Source organism: Bos indicus, chromosome X, assembly GCF_029378745.1.
Source record: "Bos indicus isolate NIAB-ARS_2022 breed Sahiwal x Tharparkar chromosome X, NIAB-ARS_B.indTharparkar_mat_pri_1.0, whole genome shotgun sequence".
NCBI lineage: Eukaryota > Metazoa > Chordata > Mammalia > Artiodactyla > Bovidae > Bos > Bos indicus.
Genome location: NC_091789.1, coordinates 110,689,899 through 110,717,123, shown reverse-complemented (window position 1 = coordinate 110,717,123; position 27,225 = coordinate 110,689,899). Strand labels below are relative to the sequence as shown.

General features: G+C 38.4%; 1 protein-coding gene across 1 annotated transcript in view; it reads right to left on the bottom strand.

The window, feature by feature from the left end:
• Positions 1-27,225, bottom strand: part of MED14 (mediator complex subunit 14) — a 60,285-nt gene that overhangs the window by 12,697 nt on the left and 20,363 nt on the right. Inside the window, exons 11-23 of the mRNA XM_070784916.1 lie at positions 26,308-26,433; positions 23,929-24,007; positions 20,462-20,621; positions 17,084-17,278; positions 16,551-16,685; positions 13,742-13,818; positions 9,623-9,783; positions 9,373-9,519; positions 8,595-8,686; positions 7,695-7,847; positions 7,208-7,477; positions 3,514-3,654; positions 1,861-1,972 (exon numbers count right to left, since the gene is read on the bottom strand). Of these exons, the coding sequence (XP_070641017.1) occupies positions 1,861-1,972; positions 3,514-3,654; positions 7,208-7,477; positions 7,695-7,847; positions 8,595-8,686; positions 9,373-9,519; positions 9,623-9,783; positions 13,742-13,818; positions 16,551-16,685; positions 17,084-17,278; positions 20,462-20,621; positions 23,929-24,007; positions 26,308-26,433 (1,848 nt within the window). The remainder of the gene's footprint in view (positions 1-1,860; positions 1,973-3,513; positions 3,655-7,207; positions 7,478-7,694; positions 7,848-8,594; positions 8,687-9,372; positions 9,520-9,622; positions 9,784-13,741; positions 13,819-16,550; positions 16,686-17,083; positions 17,279-20,461; positions 20,622-23,928; positions 24,008-26,307; positions 26,434-27,225) is intronic.

The window sequence follows — 27,225 nt, the reverse complement described above, 5'->3', positions numbered from 1 at the left end:
AGGTAAAGATGGTTAGTGACTCGGGAAAGGGTGAAGGCCAAAACATTGATAAGTGGTTAGGTTCTAGATAAAGTCTGAACACAGAGCTGACAATATCTGGTAACTGACTGACTGTGGGTGTGAGAGAAAGGAGTCCAACACGACTCCTACAGCTTTGGCCCAAGTAACAGGAACGAAGAAGCTGCCACTTGCTGAAATGGGGTGTCTATGGGAGCAGTAGTATAGGGAACAGCTGGAGGGTGTTAGGAATTTAGTTTCAGCTGTACTGAGTTTCAGATGTTGGTTAAACATCTATCAATACATGGAAATGCTGAACAGATAACTGGAAAATAATAGGACTCGAGTTTAGCAGAGAGGCCTAGATGGAGATATAAAAAACTGGAAGACGTGAGCTTAAGGATGGTGTTTAGCCACAGGACTAATTTTAGAATTATGAAGGGCAGGGACTATGACTACCAAAACTATGAATGCAACATTAAAATACTTGCTACATTACCATAATTATCCTCAATACCAGCAGTTTTCAAATTCTCCACTATTATGTAAGAGAACTTCATATTCTTAATATTATATAATACCTAATTCAGTATTAGTTCAATACAGTATGAATTCAATATTAACATATTTACATTCAAGAAATATGTTAATTGACTTGGTTAATCTTTAAGTATTATATTTACATATCTAGCTGTGTGACCTGGACAAGTGACTTAACTTCTCCATGCCTCATTTTTCCTCTGTTAATGGGAAATAATAGGTCCTATGCCACGGGTTTGCTGCGGAGACTAAATGGGTAAAGGACTTAGAACAGGGCCGGGTGCACAGGAAGCACTATAGAACTGTCTGCTACTATAATTATTTCAATAATCATCTCTCCTATGCGAAACCAGTCTCAACTCACATCCTGGAAACCCCCTCCCCTCGGGTGCTGGGTCCCCGCTTCCCATTCTCTCCCTTGCTCCCCATCTGCTCCTCCCTAGGCTCCCACACTGTCTACTGTTGGAACTTCACAGGGGCTGAGTCCCCCACCAGCTCAGCCTTCAGGAACCTTCAATGACACAATATTCCAAGTCTTCACCGGGGGTACCACCAACTCCGATGAGCAGGGAAGGGCTCATCTACCTGAAAATCTCATACCAGTCCTCCTCGCTAGCTTGAGCTAACAGGGTAAGCTTGAGGAGCAGGGCTGTTATTGGGCTCACTGCTGAATTCCCAGCACCCAGCAGCATTAGACACACAGCAAGTGCTTAAAACATACTGTTTTAACATTTCAGTTTAAAGTCTAAATCTGGCATTCTCCAGCAATTTTTACAGTGCACTTCATGAGGCTGCCCACAGAGCCATTTTGTTCATACAAGCAGGTTGTGCCCTGCTTGACTCTGAGGGTGGGGCACCATTCACACACACCGGGGCTCTGTCAGCTCCTTCTGTAAGGGAGCTTTTCTGTAAGCAGTCATCGCAGCAGGAAAGCAGTCACACACACTACACACATGGGTGTGGCTGTGTTCCATGAAACTATTTACAAAAGCAGGTGGTGGGTAGGACATGGCCCATAGGCCTGAGTGTGTCAACCTCTGACACAGATCACGCTGTGACACAGACCATGCTGTGATTCCTGGAGTTGCACTGTGAGTCTGATTCCGGGTGACAACCCTGCCACTTAATTCAAACCTTTTAAAAGTGCTCCTGAATCACACACAGATTTCAAAACCCTGCAATAATGAATGAATAGCAAATATCTGGCCATAGACTAGCAAAGCAGTTCTCTCTGAAGTCTCAGGCTACATGTGTAGGATTTCTCACTGTATGTGTGCCTATTTGGGATGTGAAAGTTGAACATGCCAAGAGTTAGTATCTTACCCGGAGACTGTGTATGCATCATAGAGGGAGACTGGTTGACTGTGCTGTGGTAAGATGTAGGGGGTGAAGTAAGAGGATAAGCACCTGATGATCCTGGCTGCTTTGGAAATGGCTGAAAAGAAGAAAATTCCTTGTTGGTAAAATGGCCAACCATGTAGCATATGTGGGCGTGGCTTTCCCCAATCAAGAGCTACAGTGTTAATTAACATTTACATGTCACTGGTTATCAAATAGGAAAGGTGAGGTGTGAAAATGCCCCAAATTCACACCAGTATTGCAAATTTTAAAAAGCCCTTTCAAAGTGTTTTAAAAATAGCAACGTCCCCATTCCTGACCTTGCAGTACCACTACTTTATCCCTCAAGATCTTTTTTTTTGCTCATTTTATCTACCAAATCACTGATTTATCAGTATTACTTATCTACCATTTCACTGATTCTAAGATCAACTCCCCCCGCATTTTAACATCTCTGAAATTACGGTATGTCTTCCAGTTCATGCATGCTGCAGTCTAACTGGCAGCGCTAGTTCAGGCAGTACATAAACAGCACACCGTACACTGGGGGCATCTGGGAGTCAGTGAAATATGATAGTTCAACCTGGTACCTGGTCCCTACTCACCTTCACCTTCATCTCCAGTAACAAAAATCCGAGGACAACTCTTCCTAGTGTATTTTTTTAACTAGAGTATGAGTCACATACAACAAAGCACACAAATGCATAGTCTGATGAGGGTTTATAAATGTAACTGCCACGTAAGTCAAGATGCTGAAGAACATTACCAGAACCCCAGAGGCCTCCCTCCTTCCAAATGTCTTATCACCTCCCCAAAGGTAAGCAGAACTCTGACTTCCATCACTCAAGCTTGGTTTTGCATCTCATATAAATAGTGAATGTACTCATTAGTGTCTGGCTTCTTTTGTTCAACACTGTCAGTGAAAACCATTGTTTTGTTGCATGGAGCAACAGCATTTTTCTTTTCTCTGAAGTATTTCTGTGTATTCCAGTTTACTCACTCATTCTTCTCTTGTCGGTTATTTGGGTTGTTTATAATTTTTTGCATAAATAATGTTGCTATGAACATTCTTGTATTCTCCGGCTGCATTTCTGTTGCGCATATACCTAAAGTAAAACTGTTAAATCACAGGCATGCATAATGTTCAGCTTTAGCACTCTGAATACTGCTAAACACCACTGCAAGGTAGCTGTACCATTTTACCCACCTTCCAGCAGTGAGAGTTTCAGGGGTCCTGATACCAAATGTTAGCAAGGATTACTAATTTTTTTCCTTAAAGCCATTTTTGTGGCTATGGGGTATTAACCTCACCATGGTTTTAATGTATAATTCTGTGATGCCAGATGACAATGTTCACCTTTTCTGTGCTTACTGGCCATTTGGACATCACCTTTTATGACCACACAGGTGATCACCCGCCATTATTTTAAGTGCATGAGTCTAAGGTTAATGCTGTCTCTGGTACTATTTACTTCCCTTCACTAGAAGCCTCCCCGTCTCCCTTTGTCATTATTTTTCACCTGGCTGTCTTGTGTCCTCCAAGGACCTCCTCGCCTTTTAACAAAGAAGTGCAGACACCTGTAGAACCTGTTAAGTAACAGAAATGTGATGCCATGTGCAATATCAGTTAGACATCACCTGTTGCTGTGGTGGTGGTTGGAGTTGTGAGATTAAAGAATCCATCATATCTCCTCCAATGGGAGAAGGGGGATTATCGTCCTCATTTACAGACCTTCTTCGAGCATCCTGATTGCTGTCAACAAACATATTCAGGAATGTCTATGGATATAAACAGGTAAAATTTAGATTATTTTACCTAACTTTAGTAAGATATTCTTAATCATTTAGCATGTGTTAATAGAAACAAACATATCACGTCCATCTCTGAAATACAAGTTTGACACATGGCCACCATTGTTAGGCCAACCTAGAAGAGACAGTCATCGTTTTGAAGGAAAGAAGGAAAATTGAGGAAAATGGTTAAACATAAAAATAAAAAAATCTAAGTGCTGTTATGTGAACAAAAGTTAAAGAAAAAAGTACATCCTGGTCAAAATATTTTATTAATTTCTGAATCAGACATGTGGAAAAGAATAAAAAGTTGCATGGTAGGCATGTAAACAACTTCAATGACTTGGAAAGTTTCCTATTTAGTGAGAGTTCTCACTTTTTAAGCCAGCAAATATGAAAGAGGAAAACTGAATAAAGAAACTAAGCCATCTTTTTCCTTTTTATTTTATGTAACAATCTTTAACTATCAAGAATGGGATAAGGGTGTGCTTTATAGAGTATGTCATCAAAAATTAGGCGAGGCTACCAGAATTTGTGTCTCAATCACAGATTCTTTTTAATACCCTCTACCTGCCCAATCTTCAAAAATATAGATTATAAGCTTATCAGAATTACTGAAAAGCTTTTAAAGGTACATAGTCTGACTTCTAATTAAAGGTAATAGATTATTCACAAAACTCATTTCATCTTCTCTCAACACCCCCCTGAAACTCCTAAAAAAAATTTTTAAGCAAAAGTCACAAAGACAAAAAGAATGGGATAAGAGAGAAATAGAAATAAATTCTAGGAGGCTACAGAGCAGATGGCTGAATGGTAACTGAACTATCCAATGTGAGGAAGTCGTTTCCTAAGCAAGCAGTGGGGAAAGCCAAGAAGCAAAGCTATTTCCACCCAGATCTCCAAGATACACAGGAACTGACAGCATCAGACACCTCTGGAAATGAGAATGAAAGAGACTAAAAGCAGAAGGACTGGGTGATTGTCTCTTTCTGAGACAGTGAAACCCTCCAGAGCCTCTGTCCTCCCACTGAATGAAGCTGACCTCTACCACTTGGCAGAAGGTCTCTGATTTGGGGGACTCTAGTGGAGAAGGCAATGGCACCCTACTCCAGCACTCTTGCCTGGAAAATCCCATGGATGGAGGAGCCTGGTAGGCTGTAGTCCATGGGGTCACTAAGAGTCGGACACGACTGAGTGACTTCCCTTTCACTTTTCATTTTCATGCATTGGAGGAGACGGCAACCCACTCCAGTGTTCTTGCCTGGAGAATCCCAGGGACGGGGGAGCCTGGTGGGCTTCCGTCTCTGGGGTCGCACAGAGTCGGACACGACTGAAGAGATTTAGCAGCAGCAGCAGCAGGATCAATTGAGAGCTGGGGTACCATATTAAAAACGAAGATTAAAGTTTCCATAATGAATGCTGAGAATACCAGTTTACTTCTCTTATTTCATTTGCCAAAAATTGGGAGCCAGTGCACACCAGCTATGCAGAGTTTTGATATTCTTCTCTTGGTCCTCACACTGGCCCAACAAAGAGATCTAAAGCTACTGACACTGGAGTTATACCCAATGAAATGGCCCAAGCAGATGGTCCCGCAGTGAAGATCACAGTCAACAAGGCTCACCTTCAAGAGAGGACAATGTAGCCATAGAGAACAGATGTCACAAAATGAACTTTGAGAAACAAAAAGAGCTCTCGAATTTTTTCTAAAAAAGATGGCAAAAAAAGTTCTTGATGGAAATGAAAAAATAGAAGGATTGGAGGGAAAATGAGGAAATCTCCTAGAAACAAAGAGATAAAAAAACAGAAAAGATAAGAAAATCAGAGGATATGTCCAGGATTCCCGACATCAGAATAGTGGGGGTACCAAAAGGAGCTCACAGAGAACACAAAGAAAAAGACTTGAGGAATAGCATAAGGAAGTTCCCCAGAACAAAAGGATGTAAGTTTCCAGACTGAAGGAGTCCACTTGTTCATGTAAGGCTGAAGAAGTGGAATGGATTAAACGTCTCAATGGTCACAATAGAAGCTAGGGGACAATGGAGCAATGCTTTCAAAATTCTTACAAAAAATGACTGCAACCTAGAACTCTATATCAAGCCCCTCCCTCAACTAGATGAGGTTAACTAAAGACACTTGCGAACACACAAGGTCTCAATTTAACCTTCCGTGTATCTTCTCCCAGGGAGCAACGTAGAGCATTCCACCAAAACAATGAAGTAAACCAAGAAAAAGAAGTGGGGTCCAAGTTATAGGGCAAGCAACACAAGAGAAATGAAGGACTCTCCCGCTTCACCACTGTTTCTGCAGATCCCTAAATCGAAATCAGGCAAAAGGTCTGGAGCGTTTAGAGGTCAGAGACTGTGGAAGAGATGGCTTCAAGAGGAAACTCATAAGGTACCTGATTTGTGAACATACTGAGGGCAGAGTTACATACAAGGGAGAGACTTTAAGGCTGTTAGTGGTAAATAGAGAAAGCTAATAATTTTAATTAATTATGAATTTTAAAAATTAGTAATTCCCAGGAAAATAAAATGTCGAGCGAGAAAGGAAAAGTAATCGTAGTAAACTTGGTAGAATAGTGTTATAATATTCATAATAATGTGAACACTGAAAAATTACCTAATTGAAACTGCTACCCTAACCATATCGCGAGGCTGGAGGAAAAGAAGGCAAATGTGTACTGAGAGTAGCCTGGAAAGGGGAAGGGGCATACAAGAAAGAACTAAAAAAGAATTAAATCCTCATCTTCCATTAGAGTCAGATAATGCCCTTAACTAAGAAGTCAACAGGGGACGCCAGAGGATGAGATGGCTGGATGGCATCACTGACTCGATGGACGTGAGTCTGAGTGAACTCCGGGAGTTGGTGATGGACAGGGAGGCCTGGTGTGCTGCAATTCCTGGGGTCGCAAAGAGTCGGACACGACTGAGCAACTGAACTGAACTGAAGAAGTCAACAAAGAGCAATGAAAGAATGCTATTTAGAGGTAAAGGTGTGAATACCACGAGAATGTGCTGTACAGAGTAGGAGAACAGCAAGAGTGGGATTAATTTTCAATACAAACCATTTGGAACTATTAGACTCTCAACTGTAAGAACATACAATTGAGCTATCATACCAATATCTCCAGGGGTTGTGGCCTAGGACCCTACATTAAAAAAAAAATATCACAGTTGAACTGATGCTCAAAGCTTCTCAATATTCACTGATAAAGGCTACTTTTAAAGTTCCCTGAAACTCCAAATAGCGAACAGGACTCTCTTGAGTAACTTCCACCTTACTCATTCCATTGTAAGGAAATAAAAGGACATTTTATCATTTCATATACATAGGTACAGAACTTCTAGCTCCTTCAGAGTAAAGCTACAGAGATGATGAATTACTACTAGAAGTAGTTACTACTACACGGAGTAGTAACATGGCTACTCATTAAATTTAAACAGGAAATTGTTGCTTTCCCTCATTATTTCCCCCTCAAAGGAATTGTTTTAGGGATCCCATTTATATTTAGTAATTCTGCAACACTAAAGTCCATTACCTTGAGTCCTGGTGCAGGATAAAAACCTTCAACTAACTTGCTATTATCAAAAAGACTATAGGCCCCGTCCCGTATTGCCACAACACCTCGACTTCGGCAGTATATATCAATGCAATACATGTTCCTGAAGGCCAGTCGGATGTGGGTGGACGACTGTGGCAGGATGGAGAAGCACTGGTAGGCAGTGTTGGTTCTCTGGGTCAAGCCCAACATCGGCACAGTGGGCAGTTTGTTGATGGCATTCAACGGTGCCTGAGTATCAAACAGTACCTACAAGGAACAAACACAGTGAGAGCAGCCAGTTTCTGTACAGATGCTAAAACCTCAGAATCTTCAAGGTAAAAATCATCACAAATGAGACAATCTCCTTCTGGCACATTCTGTAAAAACTTTCATCATTAAAGATGAGTTAAGTCCACATGATTTTTTGAGGAGTTTTATATGACACACTGAGTCTTATTTTTAAACAGAAAATAAAGTTAATTACCTGTAATAACTGAACCACATTTGGTGTTTTGTTGAACATTTCTTGAAGCTGATGGAGAATGGTATTGTGACAGTTACTGCATCCTGAGTTTGGACCCACAGTTCCCAAAGAAATGTGAAATTTCTGATGTATGGAATTCCATTGGATACTAATCTAAATCAAAAAGATTATGTTTCAGAAACCAAGAAAGGAAAAGATACAAGGAGAAGAAAAAATAATCTTTAAACACTAAGGTAAAATGCCAAAGATCTAAATGAGGTCTTTTTGGGAAGCAACTTGTTAAGATTAGACTCTGTAAATTCCAGATGTGCTGTCACTATGGATCAGTACATTCACTGAGTGTGTGTGTTAGCCCACTTCTACTAAATTTCTGGTATTACTTTATGTGGAAGAGTTCAGAAAGAAACTAGCTAGCTGAAATTTGTATAGTAAATTTCTACGACTTTACATATGGGGTGGGGAAAAAATAAGAACTACAGATTATGGGGAATACCTTCAAGATTAATATAGGATCAAATAATGTTAACAATCATGTGACTAAAAGCACAGAAACATACCGTATTGTTCAAGACCATTTGTACATAATCTTCATTATAGTAATCACGCTGCTAAGTAGATTTGAAATCAGTGAAGAAAGAAACACAAATACCAAAAGTACATTACGTTGTCAAAACTCTTTATGAATACACGCTCCGAAGAGGGTATAATTTTTGTTTTCAATTTTTTAAGAGTTAACCATTACAAAATACTATAACAAAGTATTTAAAAATATCATTTTATCTCTAATTTTTACTTGTACCCTCAATTATTTCAAGAAACTTTTCATAACTGTTGAATTCTTGATTTTTTAAAAAAAGACTTATGAGAGGAACTTTAGTTTTAAGTAATTCATAAACTTACTGAACTTCCCTTGGTGGTTCCATAACACAAGATAAGTTTTCGGTAATTATAAACACGAACTTCTGAGAAAATGTTTAGATGAGTGGGTATGTCTAAACAGAAAGAAAACAAAAAGGAATTAAGACTATACATACAAAACTTTAAAATATTTATGTGAAAAAGAAGAGATCTTGATAATATTATATGCCTAGATAGAAAGGTCTCTCTCTTTATAACCTAGTTTAAAAAAAAAGAAAGAGAAAGAAAACAAAAAAAGATCAGCAGCATAAATAGTTAGTAGGCTCAAATTTCCATTTGGACAGACGGGGCAGGGCTGGGCAATGGGGGAGATGTACGGAAGGACAGTGGTTCAGGGGTTCCAATTCCAGCCCTGTCTTTTACTAGCTATGTGAACTTCTGCAAGTTTCTTAAGTCTCTTGACTTGTTGTCTTCATTTCTGACACGAGGAATGGTAAATTACCTCCCTCATAGGGTTACTGTGAGGAATGAATGAGTTAATACAAGCAAAGTGGTTACTACATTTATGGCACCTAGTAAATTCTCAATAAGCACTACTATAATCTTGTATACCTATGTGTAAACATTTCTGAATATATACAAATCGTAACAGGAGCTGTCTCCTGGGGAAGGAAACTAAGTCTGAGGTAAAACAGAAAACTTTTCATTAGATATACTCAGGATTTTTTTGTTTTTTTAACAATGTACATGTTTTACTTCCTCCAAAGGCACTGGCACAGGGAGGGATACCTGCCCTCCCCCACAAGATGATCACTTGTACCTGGTAGAGAACGTGCAAATTCCAACACACACTCATATAATCGTGCAATGCTATTCCAATCGTTAAGGAACATTTCAACCACTTTTCTACCACCAACGGGTTCAGACAACAGGTTTTCATATGTCAGATAAACATGCCGGGATGGTCCTACAAAATTAAGAGAGAAGATTAATAGGAATCAATACTAAAAAAAACCCCCCAAAAACAGAAATAGAAATATGCAAAGACAAAAGTGTGTGAAGCATCTCACCTTGTTCCCTGGTAGAAGTGCCATTAAGGGGACAATTTGCAAACACTAGCTCTGCCACCCACGTGCGGTTATTTCTACCTTGTAATCGGAAAGTGCAGTCAAGGAGAGAGCGGTCCAGAGCCTTTTGGGTTTCCTCATTTATACCCTTACAGGGAGGAATTCTGGTGGTGAAAGATAGCATATGAAGTGTACTTCACATCACAGAAAGACGAAAGCACAATTTACACAATGACAGGCAGGGTATCACAGTAGAGCTTCAGTTCAAACTCTACTACGAGGTACCTTCTGCAAGAGGAGGAAGCAATTCATAGCAATTCACAACAATTAACAGCATTTAACCCACTTTCATTCCTATCAACATGGATTAGGACTCTCATTTTAATGGTGATGTTTGCCTTTGTCATTAATCTTGTTATCAGAAAAGACCACAATTTCTCAGAAAATCAAATATACTGGCTTTCTATGAAATCTACCTAGAATATCCTCAAGGAAATGTTAAGGAGAACAAAATATTTTAAGACCAGACTTTGAAGGCAGGATGATCTCGTGAAAAGGACAAGGCTTTGGAATCAGGCTGCTGCTGCTGCTAAGTCGCTTCAATCGTGTCCGACTCTGTGCGACCCCATAGATGGCAGCCCACCAGGCTGCCCCCGTCCCTGGGATTTTCCAGGCAAGAACACTGGAGTGGGTTGCCATTTCCTTCTCCAACTGGAATCAGGCACCTGCATCCTAATTCTGGTTCAGCCATTCACCCTCTCTGAATTTGTTTCGCAAGTATAAAATGAAGATACATAATTACCTTCTGGGTCACTGATTTTAAAACATGATGAAACATATATATAAAGTGCTTACAGCGGTTGGTTCAGCAGGTATTCAGATATATTAGTTTCTCCTTGCAGTAAAACCAAGTCTTAATCACTTAACCGCCATGACAAAATTTCAGGTTCATTATCTCCCCTTGCCTCATTATTTCATTATTTCCCCTCCTCCACTGTAGAGGTAACTCACTGTGATGGAGCTATTCACGTATCAACTCATTTACCATACATACTGTCTCTTATATATACCACATATACAAGAGGAATGTATTAGCTTTGGTGTCTTAAAATACCCATTTATCTTTTCTCCTCTTGCAGCTTTATGAACTATCTTATTTGTCATAAAACATTATGAGATAATATATTTTAGCAGTTTTTTCAGTACTGGATGAAATGAGATAATATTTAATTACACGCTATGCTTTAACTCATAGGAAAGAAAGGAGTTAATCGTCAGACTTGATATAATTATTATCAAAATCTAAGGCAAAAAACAACAAACATAACTAGAAATATTGAATTTCGGTTCAGGCCTCTTAGATATAACACCTAAAACAGGGCTCCTCAATGTCAGCAATACTGACTTTCTGGGCGGGAGAATTCTTTGTTGCAGGGCGGCTGTCCTGTGCAGGCTTGGCCTCTATCTACCAGGTGCCAGTAGCATCTCTCAACCCTTCTTCTCAGTCAATGATAACCAAGAATATCTCCAAACATTGCTAAATGTTCCCTAGCAGGGAAAACTGTTCTGAGGTTGAGAACCACTGACCTAGAATAAACAATTTAAGAGAGCAAAAAGGGTGGAAAGTTTGCTCAAGAGCTCATAACCAGGCACTGCAAGCATGCTGCTCTCGAGACTTGTGTCATCTGTGTGGTGTGATCAAGGCTCTTTTGAATCCGCACAAGGCAACAGGTCCATGAACCAGAGCAGCCTAAGGTGTTCACCATGGTATTTTCAGAGATACAGCAAGGAGACCTGCTCAACAGATTTTCATGGAGATAAGTTGAACAAGAACAGACTATATCTTTAGCAAAGAGGAGAAAAATGTGCTCAGTTTTAAAGTTTTGAAGTATCTACTCATATTCCCACTTAAAATATGAAAATACCTAGGACTAAAAGCTTAAAAGTTTCTGAATATTAAATGTATTAAAGCAATTACTTAATAATTAGATCTAGGCCAGATTTTAATAAAATCATATTTAGACACTATTTTTTTCCTTCTTCATATCTATGAAGAAAATACCCCCAATAATGGACATCATGTACCAAACAGATCTCTTTATCTGTTTCTATATATTTTCCTAAGTTTTAAATAAAGAAAACAATAGCCAGCATATAGTAAAGACTTTCTTAAAAATTACTGTAAAATGAAAATTAAAAAATATGAAGTGCTTTCTTTCTAGGTAAGGACTATAATGAATTCTCTTGAGCACAAGAAGAAAGGGGACTGAAATTTCTTTCGTAAAAATGCTGAGAGCAAGACATTTTAAGATTGCTGTAAAACATGAAAAAATAAGAGAAGAGAACACAAATGTTATCATCTATTAATCTGCAATTGTCAAAAGAGTAAAAAGAAACACCCCTTATTTTAGGCAGCAGTGATATAAAACCAAAGGCAAATAAACTAAAAGTATTACATTTCCTTTTGATGTCTATTGTAAAACCAGCTCGCTCTCTAGAAATCATTTTGTGAACATGGCATTATGGTAGCCAGGCAGGGCAGCTTTTCTAGTTCTTCAACTCTTTATCTAAAGTGAGCACCATGACACGTGGGTGGAGTGCATGCTATCTGCTAGACCTTTCCATCTTCCACAGGACAAACTGATTTACAAGCAACAAATTGGTTACAAATTGATTCCTGGTGGCTCAAACTGCAGAGCCATCATGTCTTGGCAGACAGAGGAATTCAATAAATAAAAATTGCTTCTATGGTTTATATTATTAAGCAACATCTAAGAAACAATACAAATGCAAAAAAGAAAACTGCTTTCTGCACCAAAAAGGCTGACCTCTTAAAAATGGCATTTGAGCTTTGCAAGTCCATCCTGGTCAACGCATAAATCACACACGGTGCCTTAGTTTTCCCTCTAAGCATCCACTGGCCCCTAGTCCTCTACCCATTTAGAGCCAAGCCCTCTGCACATCTCCCTCCATGTACTTTTTCCCAGTGATCTAAGTTACTATCCCAGCTTAATTACTTCCACCTTGGTAGTGACTCATCTATTTCCCCTGCCCAGACCTGTCACCTGAGCTTGAGACACATCCTTGCCTGCCCAAAGAGATGTCTAGACACCTTGAACTTAGCAAAACCTCTTCAAACCCACATCTTCATCCCCTTCTCTCAATAAACAACACCACCGTCCATCATCTGCCCAAGATAAAACCAAGAGTCATCTCTGCCACCTTCTACTCTCTCTCTCTCTTTCAGTATCACTTATAAAGACTTCGTCCCCTAAGTCTTTATGGAACTTGCCCTGGTCCAAGCTACCAACAACTCTGGTGTGAACCATTTCAGCAACCGGTTTTGCTACTTCAGTCTTGTTCCTTTCCCATTTATTCTCCATGTTGCTATCAGGGCGAGCTTTCAAAAAAAAAAAACAACCTATCTAATGATGTCAGTTTCTGCTTAAAATCATCTGATGGCTCTTTACTGCCATTTGGATACAGTGAATTCCTTAAGAACATTTACACCAAGGCCCTATAGGATCTGACCCTTCCTGTGTACATCTGTAGGCTCATCTCCCCTAACTCCTGCCATGCCCTACTTCTTTCAGTTCCAGGATGCCGAGCTTTCTCTCCCCTCTAAGCCTTCATTTTAGCAGTTACTCCTTCTGGTTGGGACACCCACTCCCACCGTAGCTCCCTTTCCTCTGGCTAATTCTCACCTCTCCTTCAGTCCAGGTACAACTGGTACTTCGTGGGGATACCCTTCCTGATTTCCAAACTAGCCCAGATCCCCCGGCTATGTGAACCCACAGCATCCTGAAGGGCTCTATCAGAATTGAAGCCTGACACATATACTCAGTAAACATCTGCTGAATGAATGAAAGAAAGCCAGAGGAAGGACATCCTAAAATACCAAGAGGTGCTGGATGTCCACTTGGCAGGTAAAAGAGAATCCTCTACTAGACTGTGTAATTCCATACAGAAACCTGTGACATCCGCAGGTTCTGAACTCTGCTGTATGCTGACTCGTGTGACATCTGCAGGTTCTGAGCTCTGCTGTATGCTGACTCGAAGGAGTAGCACTGGCGGTAGGGCTGCAGTGTGTGGCACCACCTCAGACGCATGACAGGGACTTACTTCAGTAAGCGAATCGCGTGGCTGAAGCCATCACCTTCCATTTGCACTCCTTGATGTGGAATCTCCAGATTGGACAACTGGAAAGAGAAAGGTACAGTTATTATGAGACCACCAATTTTACAAAGGCAACTACCTTTTCTAAGTACTATTGTCTCTCTTCTCATGGCATCTGTTCTAGAGTTGTGAGCATTGTCCCCCCTCATCTGATTTCCTGGGAACTAAATAAGACTGGCTTCCTTGCATGATGCAATTAACGTCTATTTGAAAACAAAGTTTGAGTCATAGCCACATCTCATTTTTAATCACAAACAGTATTTTTCAGTTTACAACTTTTCTGGAATATATTTTTTTAAATAACTATTTCCTCTGTGAAACTCGAAAGAAAAGATTTTCAGTTGATGCATTTACCCAGAGACCCTGTCAGTGGAACTACAGGTTATTTGGGTATGCCGGGAAGTCATTCTAGTCACCTAGCAGAGGAACACACTTGCCTTCAAGCAGATATTCCCAGGTCTTCTCTGACAGACTATTTATTTATATCCACCTTATTCCAGAAAGGATTTAAGGCAGCCTTAAGCATGTCACTGAGCCCTGCTCTTTGGGCCTGGGAAGAGTAGAGGTGTAGAAAAACAGCTGCTGACCATGAAGTAAGGCTCCAGATTCAAAAGACAGCAAAGTGTGGGAGAGCTCAAAAACACTGCCTCTGTTCTATGGATCACAAATATCAACATTCCTGCTAAGATCAGATTTAGTTATTCACATCTCAGTGTAAATTACCTTAAGCAGAAAATGTGCTTGCTTTTGCCTTTATCATCTTTTTCAATGAGAGAAAAGAAAGTTTTGAAGAGCTTAACTGAGTTCAATAGAGTACTACAGAATGTTGAATAGCCTACATGTGTGACAGGTATAGGAACACAGAGAAGGAGAAAAGAGGCCACTACGCTTACAGGTGTCTATGTGGGCACTACAAAGACACAAGCTTCTGCAACTTCTGGCCTGTGGGTAATGAGGAAGAGAGCAGACAATGACTGAGGCATTCCCCCTGGGTATGATGTAGCCTCCCATTCCACTGCAAGGGAGTAACTGAATGACATTCATGTAATTCATCCAATGTGTTGTGCTTAGTCACTCAGTCATGTCCAAATCTGCGACCCCATGGACCGTAGCCTGCCAGACTCCTCTTTCCATGCATTCTCCAGGCAAGAATACTGGAGTGGTTTGCCATGCCCTCCTCTAGGGGATCTTCCCAACCCACGGATTGAACCCAGGTCTCCCTCATTACAGGCAGATTCTTTATTGTCTGAGCCATCAGGGAAGCCCAATCAATCCATGTAGCATGATGAAAAAGCCCAACAACAGAGTCAAAGAGATGGAAGCACAGACACTGTAGGAGCTCTGGACAGTTCCCAGACAAGAGGACACTCATCAGGCTCACAGTTGTAGGAGCTGGGACATCAAGGACATGAGTATCTACTTTAGTTGCCTATTTCTGGGCTTGGATTTTCTGGGCTACTGCTGCTCCTCACAATTTCACACCCTATTTTCTGCCTCTAGATCCTGAAGCCCTATATAGCAGCAATTGGCATACCATAGCTCATGGGCCAAATCTAGCCACTGCCTGTTTTGGGAAATAAAGTTTTATTGGAACACAGCCACACTCATTTGTTTAAATATCAACTATGGCTGGTTCACACTACAACAGCAGACCTGAAGAGCTAAAAAAGAGATGACTGATGCTGAAGCTGAAGCTCCAATACTTCAGCCACCTGATGCGAAGAGCTGACTCAGTCAAAAAGACCCTGATGCTGGGAAAGATTGAAGGCAAAAGGAGAAGGGGACGACAGAGGACAAGATGGTTGGATGGCATCACCGTCTCAATGGACATGAGTTTGAGCAAACTCTAGGAGATAGCAAAAGACAGGGAAGCCTGGCGTGCTGCAGTCCATGGGGTCGCAAAGAGTCGGACAAAACTTAGTGACTCAACAACAACAATAAATGACCCACAAGGCCTAAAATATTTACCGTCTGCCCCGTGATAGAAAAAGTCTGCTGATTCCTGCTCTAAAGCGTCAAAGTGTTTTCAACAAGTCTTCCCAAGACTATTATCATCAGCCTAACAAATAATCCACTTCCACATTTCTAGGTCTTTCCTTCATCACCAATAATTTACAGAAGGGAGGAGTCTTACAAAAAGTAAAACTTTAAACTAGAGGGAAATAATTAAGATTTTCATGTATTACTTTTTAATTGTTGCAAATCCTTGGCCAAAGCCCTTTTTGGAAATACAAAAATGCAGGTTCTGTTACCTCCCTTTCCTCTTATGCTTGGGGATCATGCTGAATATCACAATTGTGTACTCTTCAAAGACACTAACTCGGGCTAAGTCTATTGCTTCTTCCATGGGAAAAAAGTAAAAATTTAGTTTAATACTCTTTCTGACCTGCTTCTCACAAAGGAACCCAATTTTATTCGTAAGCAATATGTATAGCTTCACCCACTGAAAAATAAGCAACCCCTTTAATTATTAACCATCCCTAAAAAAGGTAAATACTGCTCCTTTGAGGTATACAAGTAAGGTTCTCAAAAATTGTCTTTATTTTTTTTTTTAAACTGGGAAGAATTTACATCCCATTTCCACAAAGAACAGAAGGCCTACAATTTGGAATCAGAGATAAATAATTTAATAATCTCATGGTATACATGTATACCAAATCACAACCATCTGGTTCTCCTAATGGAATTCATGTAGCTTTAGTAAGGCATTTAAAACATTACTCTTTGGGTACCCAAAATTGTTCCAAAAAATTACCTCCAACCGAAGTCCTACAAATGGCATGTTTGTATCACACATAGCAACGAAGTGAGCTAGAACTTTATTGAAGGCACGCATTTCTCCTGATCGTTTGGTTTTCTTGGGTTCTACTGGACACAAATCATCAGACAACTAGAATTTAAGTAAAGAACACAAGTGGGTTATAAAAAGAAAAAGTATGTGATGCAATTAGTTAAGCACTTGGACTACTATAACAAAAGTCAAAGTTAACCAAAACAAATCTTAATTCATTCAACAACTGTTTACTGAGCAAATACTGACCTAAACACGGGAAATTTAGTAGTAAATATTATGTACTTAACAAGTTGCCTTGTGGGAAAGAGCGTACAATTAATTATTAATTAAAGGAGAAGCATTTTCAAGAATGTGTAGACATTTGTTACCTAAACCTTATTGTTGGCCAGCCTCTTAAAAATCATACCTAATTTTTTCCCATTTATAAATAGTTAGAAGAGGACAGCAAAGTCAATAGACACAAACCCTGGGCTCATTTCTGTTTGTGAACATACCTTGCGCTTGGTACTGGTTCTAGGCTGTTTCCCATTTTTTGTACGATAAACTGATTCCTGGAGGTTTTCCTTAAACTGCTGCAGCAAGAGGGCCATGAGAGGGCTGTCGTCACGATCCACTGCATTCACAGACAAGAAGTAGTACTTGTACGACAGTTGTGTGGGTTTATTGGGAACTTCTAACATCTCTACAACCTAAAAAGGTCCAAATCAGAAATGAGACTCAGAGACATTACTAACTGGTAAGTGTTGAATATTTTCCTCCTTGTATCAAGTAGGGCTCAGAATTAAGGACAAATCAGTCATGATCTCAAAAAAAAGCATTGCAATTAAATATGTAATTTGTTTTCTAAAAAACAGATCAGACTAAAGAACAATGACGAAAGAAAAATGACAACTGTATCTCATACTTGGAAGGATATAAAAATAAACCCTGACTTTTCAACTGAAATATACAGTCATTATGAGGATGAGGATAACAAGAACATGAACAATAGTTAATACCGATAAAGAGTTTATCATGCGCCACATACTCTCCTAGTGAGTGAAGTAAGTGAAAGTTGCTCATCTGTTTGAAAGTTGCTCCAACTCTTTGAGACCCCATGGACTATTCAGTTCATGGAATTCTTCAGACCAGAATACTGGGGTGGGTAGCCGTTCCCTTCTCCAGGGTATCTTCCCAATCCAGGAATCAAACCCAGGTCTCCCGCATTGGAGGCAGATTCTTTACCAGCTGAGCCACCAGGGAAGCCCTATACTCTCCTAAGTACTTGATAGATGTTAACACATTTAATCCCAGTAACTCAATAAAGTAGGGATTCTTATCTTCACTTTTCTGATAAAGTTAGGCACAAAAAGCTTAGATTAATTGTCAAAGGTCTCAGAGCTGAGAAGTGACAGACTCACACTCTGATCCTAGAAGTCTGGATCCAGAGACCTTGTTCTCACTATAGAGGCTTACTATTTTCAAGGTCTACCTAAAATTTAAGAAGAGTCCCCTAAATACTTGAGTGAGAGAAATAAATGCCACTGGACAGGGCTCTTGACCAACACACACTTTTCTGTCTTTATTCCTGTCTCTCTCCTTTCTCTACCCCACACCTCCCCACATAGTCTTTTCAGGAAATTGTTTGGCCGACACTTAAGAATCAACACTGAGGAAATGGAAGAATTAAAAGTAAAATGGAACTTCACCAAAGATATATGGACGGCAAATCAGCAGATGAAAAGATATTCAATATCATCAGTCATCAAGGCAGCATAAATTAAGACTACAATAAGATACCACTACACAATGGCAAGCCACTCCAGTACTCTTGCCTGCAAAGTCCCATGGATGGAGGAGCCTGGTGGGCTGCAGTCCATGGGGTCACGAAGAGTCGGCCACGACTGAGCGACTTCCCTTTCACTTTTCACTTTCATGCACTGGAGAAGGAAATGGCAGCCCACTCCAGTGTTCTTGCCTGGAGAATCCCAGGGACAGGGGAGCCTGGTGGGCTGCCGTCTATGGGGTCTCACAAAGTCGGACATGACTGAAGCAACTTAGCAGCAGCAGCAGCACACATCTATCAGAATGGCTAACTTTAAAAAAAAACAATCACAATAACAAGTACTGGCAAGAATGCAGAGCAACTAGAACTCTCACGTATTGCTGGCAGGAATGCAAAATGGTCTGGCCACTTTGGAAAAGAGTTTAGCAGTTTCTTATAAAGCCAAACCTACTCTTAGTGTGTGACCCAACATTCCCACTTTTAGTTACTTATCCAAAAGAAATCACCCAAAAAATCTATATGCAAATACTTATAGCAGCTGTATTCACAACTGCCCAAAACTAGAAACAATGCAGATGGCCTTTGATGAGAGGCTAAACAAACTGTGATACATTCATACCACACAACACTACTCAGCAATAAAAAGAATGAACTATTATAAATACAACAATATGGATGAAAATCAAAGGCATTATGCCAAGTGAAAGAAATGACTAAAAGGCTAAACTGTAGAAACAAAAAACAGGTCAGTGATCACTAGAGCGAGCAGAGGGAAACTCTGATTATAGAGAGGAAGCATGAAGGAATTCTAGGGGGTAACGGATAGCTTCTGTGTCTTATTGAGATGGCATTACAAAACTGTATGCATTTATTAAACTCCAGACACTTAAAAGTCTGAATTTTTACTGTGTGTAAATTATAGGTTAATAAAGCCAGTAAAAGTAAAATAGCAAAGACATTTAAGGGCAATAAGACTTTCCTCTATTCTTCTTAAAGGCTATGGTAGTTTTCGCCACTATTATGAACGTATCATCCTAAGTGAGAAGGATGAAGAGTGATATACATTCAGTTTGGTCTAAACCATGTGAAACAAATTATTGCTTTATAATAAACCACTAGTTATTGAAACTGAAAGCCTGGCGTTTTGTTGATACTAAATAAAGTCAGAAAATACATGTAGATCAGGCAGCACATGGAGAACTGAAACAACAATCCTGTCACATGCCAAATCCAGTTCCACAGCTGGTGTTTTAAAATTCAGAAAACAGTGAATTCATATCAATGACAGACTTATTTGTCAACATAAGTAACCCTAACTTAAGATATATCAGGCTACACAGGGTACCTTTTGATGAGAGTATCTTTTTAAAAGTACAGCTTAAAGCTTCAAAAAAATTCACTCCCATTGAATTAAGTTTTCCAAACACCTTAGAATCTTAGCCAAAAGCATCTACTTGGTGTACACAAAAACTTCTACATGCAGGAAATACATTTATGAAATATATGAGTCCATATTTCAAGTTCTTGCAAATTTTAACTAGTTCAATAATCTGAAAGAAACTACTAGAAAAATCTAGAAAGGGTGAAAAAAGAATGAGGATTTTACTGTGTACTGAAAAGTACATGCAATCAACAAAATGGATACATATACCTTCAATTAAGGATGAGAAAATAAAGCTAATTTAGTCCATCATGTTTAAAAAGCAGCATTATGCAAGCTAACATTTGATTAAAACCAAACAAGTTTATCTGACACCAAAACATCTCTAAATCTTCACAACAGTTGCTTTCAAATTTTTTCTTACATAGAGCAGATGCCTAATTCCAAGCAGAAACTAGGCCTCACTATAGGACAGATCCTGGGTTGAGGGACGGGGCATACCTTATATTTCCCAAACCTGCCTAATCATTGTATTATTTCCTACAGATAAGATTTTCTCTCTGCCCCATCCCTTACAACTCTCCCCTCTCTTGGCTTCAGAATCATTATACAAAATTCAAATATCCAATAAAAATACATTTGCAAATGAAACTAAACAATAAATGATTCAAGATACAAATAGAATTATTGAACTCAATGACCGAAATCACCCCTTTGCATACTTACAATGTAGTATTGTGGAAGACGGGTAAGTCTTACAAACAGCTTATTCTTAGACAGGTTTCCTATGGGATGAGTTGAATAATTGGACAGCTGCAATGTTTCACTGGTTATTGTAGGCAGGTGTTTTATAGATTGTTTGCAACGCTGTTGTCCAAGCCAAAACCTTAGTTTAAAAGAGATCATCCACATCACAAAATCATAGACTTCTGATTAACTGTGTGCTACTGTTTTACAAATAGATTATTAAAACCCACTAAGAAACCAATTAATATATGAAACTTAACTGAACTACTAAAAGGACATATGACCATAATGATGAATCATTGCTCTAGTTTTGTACTGGGCCGTTAATTTTAAAGAGTTTAAACTGCAGTGTGAATGACCTTAATTAGTTATAAGGTAGAATCCACTAGTATTAAAATGGCTGAGAAAGTATCAGTTTATTATAGGAGATGAAAGATCTCCTGTAGTTTATAAGACAGCACAAACTGATCTCAACATCTTTTATAAAATGCCTGAAGTGTTTATAAACCAAAATAGAACAATAAATAAATATAAAAGTATCTCATTTTCCCAGTTATCACTGGAGATCTCCAGTTCCAGTTTTTATCCTGCTCATATAAAAGTGATGGGTATGTCTAGCAGGTGCCAGTAAGTGTTCATTACCTTCCTCTCTCAGTTAAGCCACCAGATTTCACTTTGTTGCTTTTACTGTAGTATCCCTCTTATTTCTTTTATCTGGTTATCTATCCTAGAGACCAATATCATATTAACATGTGAAAAAGGTAAAATGATAGGTACACAAACTCACTGATCCACCATGAGACAACTAAAAAAGTAAGAATACACATTTAGAAGCTTTTCATAGCAATATAACAATGCCACAGCATCCAAGCCCATGATCAGTCGGCTTGTCTTACATAACAGGGTACAGACCAGTTTGTGTGCTGTTGCATTTGAGTGATGAGCTGCGTGTGATACAAAATGTGTGCTAGCTATGTGCAGTAAAACCATAATTAATGTATAACATTTTAAGAGCAGTTTGAAAACTATTACCCCAAAAATGTATAAAATCTGGAAACTGCTTTTTCATACTGAAAAACAAATATAACTATAGCTTCACAGAATCAATTGCTAGAACTGGCTATTAATAAAGGAATGACGATAAATTTTTAAAATATGCCAATACTTCCTTCATTTTGGAAGACAGTTAAAAACAAATACCCTAAACTTGCCAAAATTGCTTTCAAATCTCTACTTCCAGTCTTATCAACATACTTTGTGAGACTGCTATCTCTACTATGTATGTTATTTTTAAAAAAACACAGAAACATTTAAGATAAACGTTATCTCCTGTAATTATCATCACCAATCCAACTTAGATTAGTTACAACAAACCAGAAGCAAGCTCTTTTGCCACATTAAAAATTCTAAATATATTACAAATATATAAAAATTATAAACGTATGAATAATAAATACAAGATATTCTTTCAGAGCACATATGGAATTGCTATTTCACTCAACTTTTTTGTTATGACTTTGTGGAACAAAAAGTTTAAGTGATGAGTAACTTGTCTATACATGTATATTTTCAATGAAAAATGTATAGATTTTGAAATTATTATTTTTTGTTCTGACCTTATTTATTGCAATGCAATTTTATGGCTGTTGACTAATAAAAAAATTGGGGCTTATATTTTGAACATGTTTTTTCATTTCTTTTTTCCTAGAATTTGTTTTCAGTGAATATTATTAAAAAAAATAATCATATGAACAGATGCCCAATACTAATAGTCCCTGCTGATGCTAAGTCACTTCAGTCGTGTCCGACTCTGTGTGACCCCAGAGATGGCAGCCCACCAGGCTCCCCCGTCCCTGGGATTCTCCAGGCAAATGTAAATTAAAACCACAGTCAGATACCTCGTCATACTCACTAGGGTGGCTATGGTCAAAGACAGTAACAAAGGCTGACAAGGATGTAGAGAAATGGAAACCCTCATACACTGTTTGATGTGACTGTAAAGTGGTACAGTTACTTTGGAAACTAGTATGGTAGCTTCTTATATGATTCCACTCCTAGTGGAATGCAAAGTGCACACATGTATTTGCACATGAATACTCACAGCTGCATTATTCATAAGAGTCAAAAAGTGGCAACAATTCAAATGTCCATCAAACGATGAATGAATAAATAAATGGTGGCCTAGGCATACCATGGAATGTTCGTTAAGCATAAAAAGGAATGAAGAATTGGTACATGCTTCAACATGGTTGAATCTGGAAACATGCTAAATGAAAGCCAGTCACAGAAGACCACATACTTTATGATTCCATTTTTATGAAATGTTCAGAAAGGAAAAAATCTACAAAAACAGAAAGCAGATTCATAGTTGCCTGGGGTGAGGCTGGGAATGGGGATTAACTGTAAATGAGCATCTTTTTGAGGTAATAGAAATGTTAAGTGTTCTAAAACTGGACTGTGGTTATGGTTGTTACAAAACTCAGTAAATTTATGATAAGACATTGAATGGTACACTTAAAACAATTGAAGTTTATGCTATGCAAATTATATTTCAATAAAGTTATTTCAAAAAATTAATGTCCCATGATAGATTAGTGATAAACTGATCAAAGATCATCTGAGAAGCATTGTAAGTGACAACCAGGGGACCTTTCCTATAAATAATGTGAGTTTGAGTACAGATACATATTTGATAAGTTTAAAGCTTTTGGGACTTGATGTCTTGGTTTTAGGCTATATTTCTACTAGCTGGAATTGGCCAACAACCCCAAATTATGCAAGATGTGAATTATTAAGATTTAAGTATTAAAATCCCACTGAACAGTCTGCCCCACCGCCACCACACCATTTGCCAGTGAGGTTTTAATCTCTGACATTTATTTTTATCCCTTGGAATTCTGTTTTACTGACTTAAAGAGTCTATCAGAGTTGCCATAATGATACCTTTGTGTACCAGGGTGGTAATGAAACCTCAAACAATTATCTCTAGCTTCATTTTCAATTTTATTTAGTGTAACAGTCTGAAGCATTCAAAGAATTCTGAGACAAACTGAATGAAGCAGATGACTACTCTGAAAGTATCAGCTGGTCGATTCATACCATGAAGATTATCCTGGGAAGAATCTACTGCACAGAACACTAGATACAATAAAATTCATTGTGTAAGTGATTTGTAGAGTGCTTAAACAGGAGATAACATGACAAGCAATCAAAGTTGGGTGTCATGCCCTTCATACCTATATTTGTTTTCGAGAGGAATTTGGTATGAAGCACTGCCATCTCAGACCTAATTCAAGAAAATTTAGATTCTAAGTACCAAAAGGGGCTCAAGTTTCACATCATAAATATTAAGGATAGTGGCTGATCAAGAGTAATGATGGGGAAGAAAATATATCTTGTCAAAGTAAGTTTCCATTTTTAGTTCTGAGCTAAATAAATAGCCTTACTTAAGTTGTTGAATCCAAGGAATGATCCGTTTCATATCATCATTCACAGACTTCTCCATGTCATCCAGTGTGGCTTGGTCTATAGCATAAAGCACTTCATTAATTAATGGCTTACACGAGACACAAGATATCCAGGTAGCCCAAAATTTAAATGAAAGTTACTGTTTCAGGCAGAAAGTAGTGTTATTTTGAGTTAGAGAAAAGCTAAACGATAATGCATCATGAGGCATAAATTAATCTAATTTGTTTCCCTTCTTTAATATTTAGGGAGAGTTATAGTTAAGATAATTAATAGCAAGTGTACATTAGCAGGAAGAATGAGTAACAAATACATTAAATTCTTTGCCCATATTTTAATTACCCAAACTCTTAGTCTAGTTAGTTAATATTATAAATGTGTATGTATTTAAAACTCATAGTATCACTAGACTTAGAACTTTAAAAATTACAAAAACTATAAAACTTCATTAAAATGTTTATTTATTAAACACAAATGATCTCTGGCATAAGCAAGAGCTGTTGGTTGAAGATTAGCTTGCTAAATAAGCAAGAGCTGTTGGCTGAAGATTAGCTTGCTAAATGTCACTTAGAATTTTTAATGACATGAGAAAATGCTAATAATAGAATGTTGAATAGAATGCTAGATTTCTAATTTAAAAAAATAGATATGCAACAAGCAACAAAAGTTTACTGTATACACAGGGAACTACAGTCAATATCTCATAATAACCTATAGTGGAAAATAATTTCAAAAATAATACATGTATAAATGTATAGCTAAATCACCTTGCTGTGCACCTGAAACACTAAGTCAACTATACTTCAATAAAATACATATATTAAGAAAAAGAATGCGGAACAAAAAGCAAAATATAAAATGATTTTAACTAAAAAAAAGTAGAGAAAAAATTAGAAGAGCACTGCTATGGGCTGAATTGTGTGCGTGCTCAGTCAGTCGTGTCTGACTCTGTGACCCCAGGGACTGTAGCCTGCCAGGCTCTTCTGTCCATGGGATTTCCCAGGCAAGAATACTGGAGTGGGTTGCCATTTCCTTCTCCAGGGGATCTTCCCGACTCAGGGACTGAATCTGCATCCCCTGCATTGGGAGGTGGATTCTTTACCACTGAGCTACCTGGGAAGTCCATGGACTGAATTGCATCCTCCCAAATTCGTATGTTGAAGCCCTAGCTCCTAATGTGATAGTGTTTAGAGGTGGAGCCTTTGGGAGATAATTAGGTTTGGATAAGGTCGTGAGGGTGGAGCCCTCATATAAGATTAGTGCCCTTATAGAGACACCAGAGAGCTTGCTCTCTCTCTCTCTCTCTCTCTTCCTGCCATGTGAGGACACAGCAAGAAGGCTGACAACTATAAGCCAGGAAGAGAGCTCTTACCATAACTTGACCATGCTGGCAACCTTATCTCATACTTCCAATCTCCAAAACTGTGAGAAAATAAATTTCTGTTGTTTAAGTCACCCATTCTGTGGTTCTCTGTTATGGCAGCCTGAGCTAAGACAAGCATACATCCCTTAAAAACAATGATTACCACCAGGCAACTGTTTACTGCTTCTCTCATGTTTACACATTTAGTTTTTCTACTTATATGAGTGTGTACTATTTTAATTATCAAGAAAACCATTGAAGTTTTGAAGAACAATTTCCTAACATGCCACTTATCATTTAGCCATCATAAATGTGATGTAATTCAAGTAGTGAGACCAGTTTTTCCCATGAGCAGTTCATAGAAAAATCTACCTTTATAACCATGTAATATAACCAGAAAGAATTTTTATTTTCATAAATCTGGCTTAAAATTAATTTCAAATGGGAAACGTGCTAACATATTCAAGAATACTATATCATTAGCAACACAAAAACACTAAGTTTCCAGTATTTCATCATTTCAGAACACCAGCTTGGTAACAGAACATGCCAGAAATCAAACTTCAATTTCTACTGTGTTTAAGCCAGAAAAAAAAAATTCTTTCCCCCAGGATTCTGTATTCAAGTCATCTTGAGATATTTATACTATCATAAATTTGTTCTTCAGTCACGAATGACATTAGATTGTAGTCTTCTCCATGACACCCAACTATTAGTGGTAAAACAGTTAATTTAAGAAAAGATCAGCCATCAACATTATTACTTTTACATAAGAGAAACAACATGAATGGACTTCATATTGGGAAGTTTAACTTCTTGTACAAGACAGTTAAAATGGGCCCCAAGGAACAGACATCAGCCAGTTATTCCTTCCATATCTACTTTCTATATACTGTTTATACCACCCTTCCCAGTACCTAATGGCAAAAATTTTTATTCTGTTTTTGTTAAAAATATTTTTCTTTATACTGAGTGAGTCTATCATTTAGTAACTTACCAAGTCCATAAAGCATCAACTGGAACATTCCAGAATGCAAATCGACAAAAATGTGTAGACACTCTGAATTACCACAGGGCTCCAAGATGGGAACAACAAGAGCTGGAAGTGCAGTCTCTATGGAAGCTGAAAAGTTAAAAATTAATTATATTTCTATCTGAATATCCCCCCCCAAAATATATGTATATATTTCTCAGCAAGTAGAAAGAAACCAACTACTGAATGATCTGAATGTTAGAGCAAAGACATAACTTTGCTAACCTAGATTAGTACTATTATGTCAATTAATAACTCAAAGGAAGAATGTAACCTACAAGGTGACCTGAAACAAACATACCCATCCCAAATACTATAGCCAAAAAAAAAACAACCCTCCAAGATTTCTTAAAAAAGGTTAAAATAGCTAGTGAAAATTTAACCTTATCAATGAGGTGTGTTCTAGCTTTGCTTTCAGTCAGTAATTAAGAATAAGCTAATTTTAAGGATTTGCTTTTTGATATGTGTGCTTGATTGCTCAGTCGTATCTTTGCAACCCCATGGACTGTAACCCACCAGGCTCCTCTGTCCATTCTCCAGGGGATTCTCCAGACAAGAATACTGGAGTAGGTTGCCATGCCCTCCTCCAGGGAATCTTCCCAACCCAGGGATTGAACCCAGGTCTCCTGCATTGCAGGTGGATTCTTTACCATCTGAGCCACCGGGGAAGTCCCTTTTTGATATAGTGGGGGAAAAAAGTTGTTTGGTAAATAAAGTATATTTCATTCACAACCTAAATATTTTTAATGCCATTCTTCATAAAGAGAGATTTTTCTGGCAATTAGGGCCCATATATTTAAAAAACATTTGAAAGCTATTAAGCATTATTTATTATATAGGACAAAGTTTTTTCAAGTTATTTATGTACCTTATTTTCAAGTC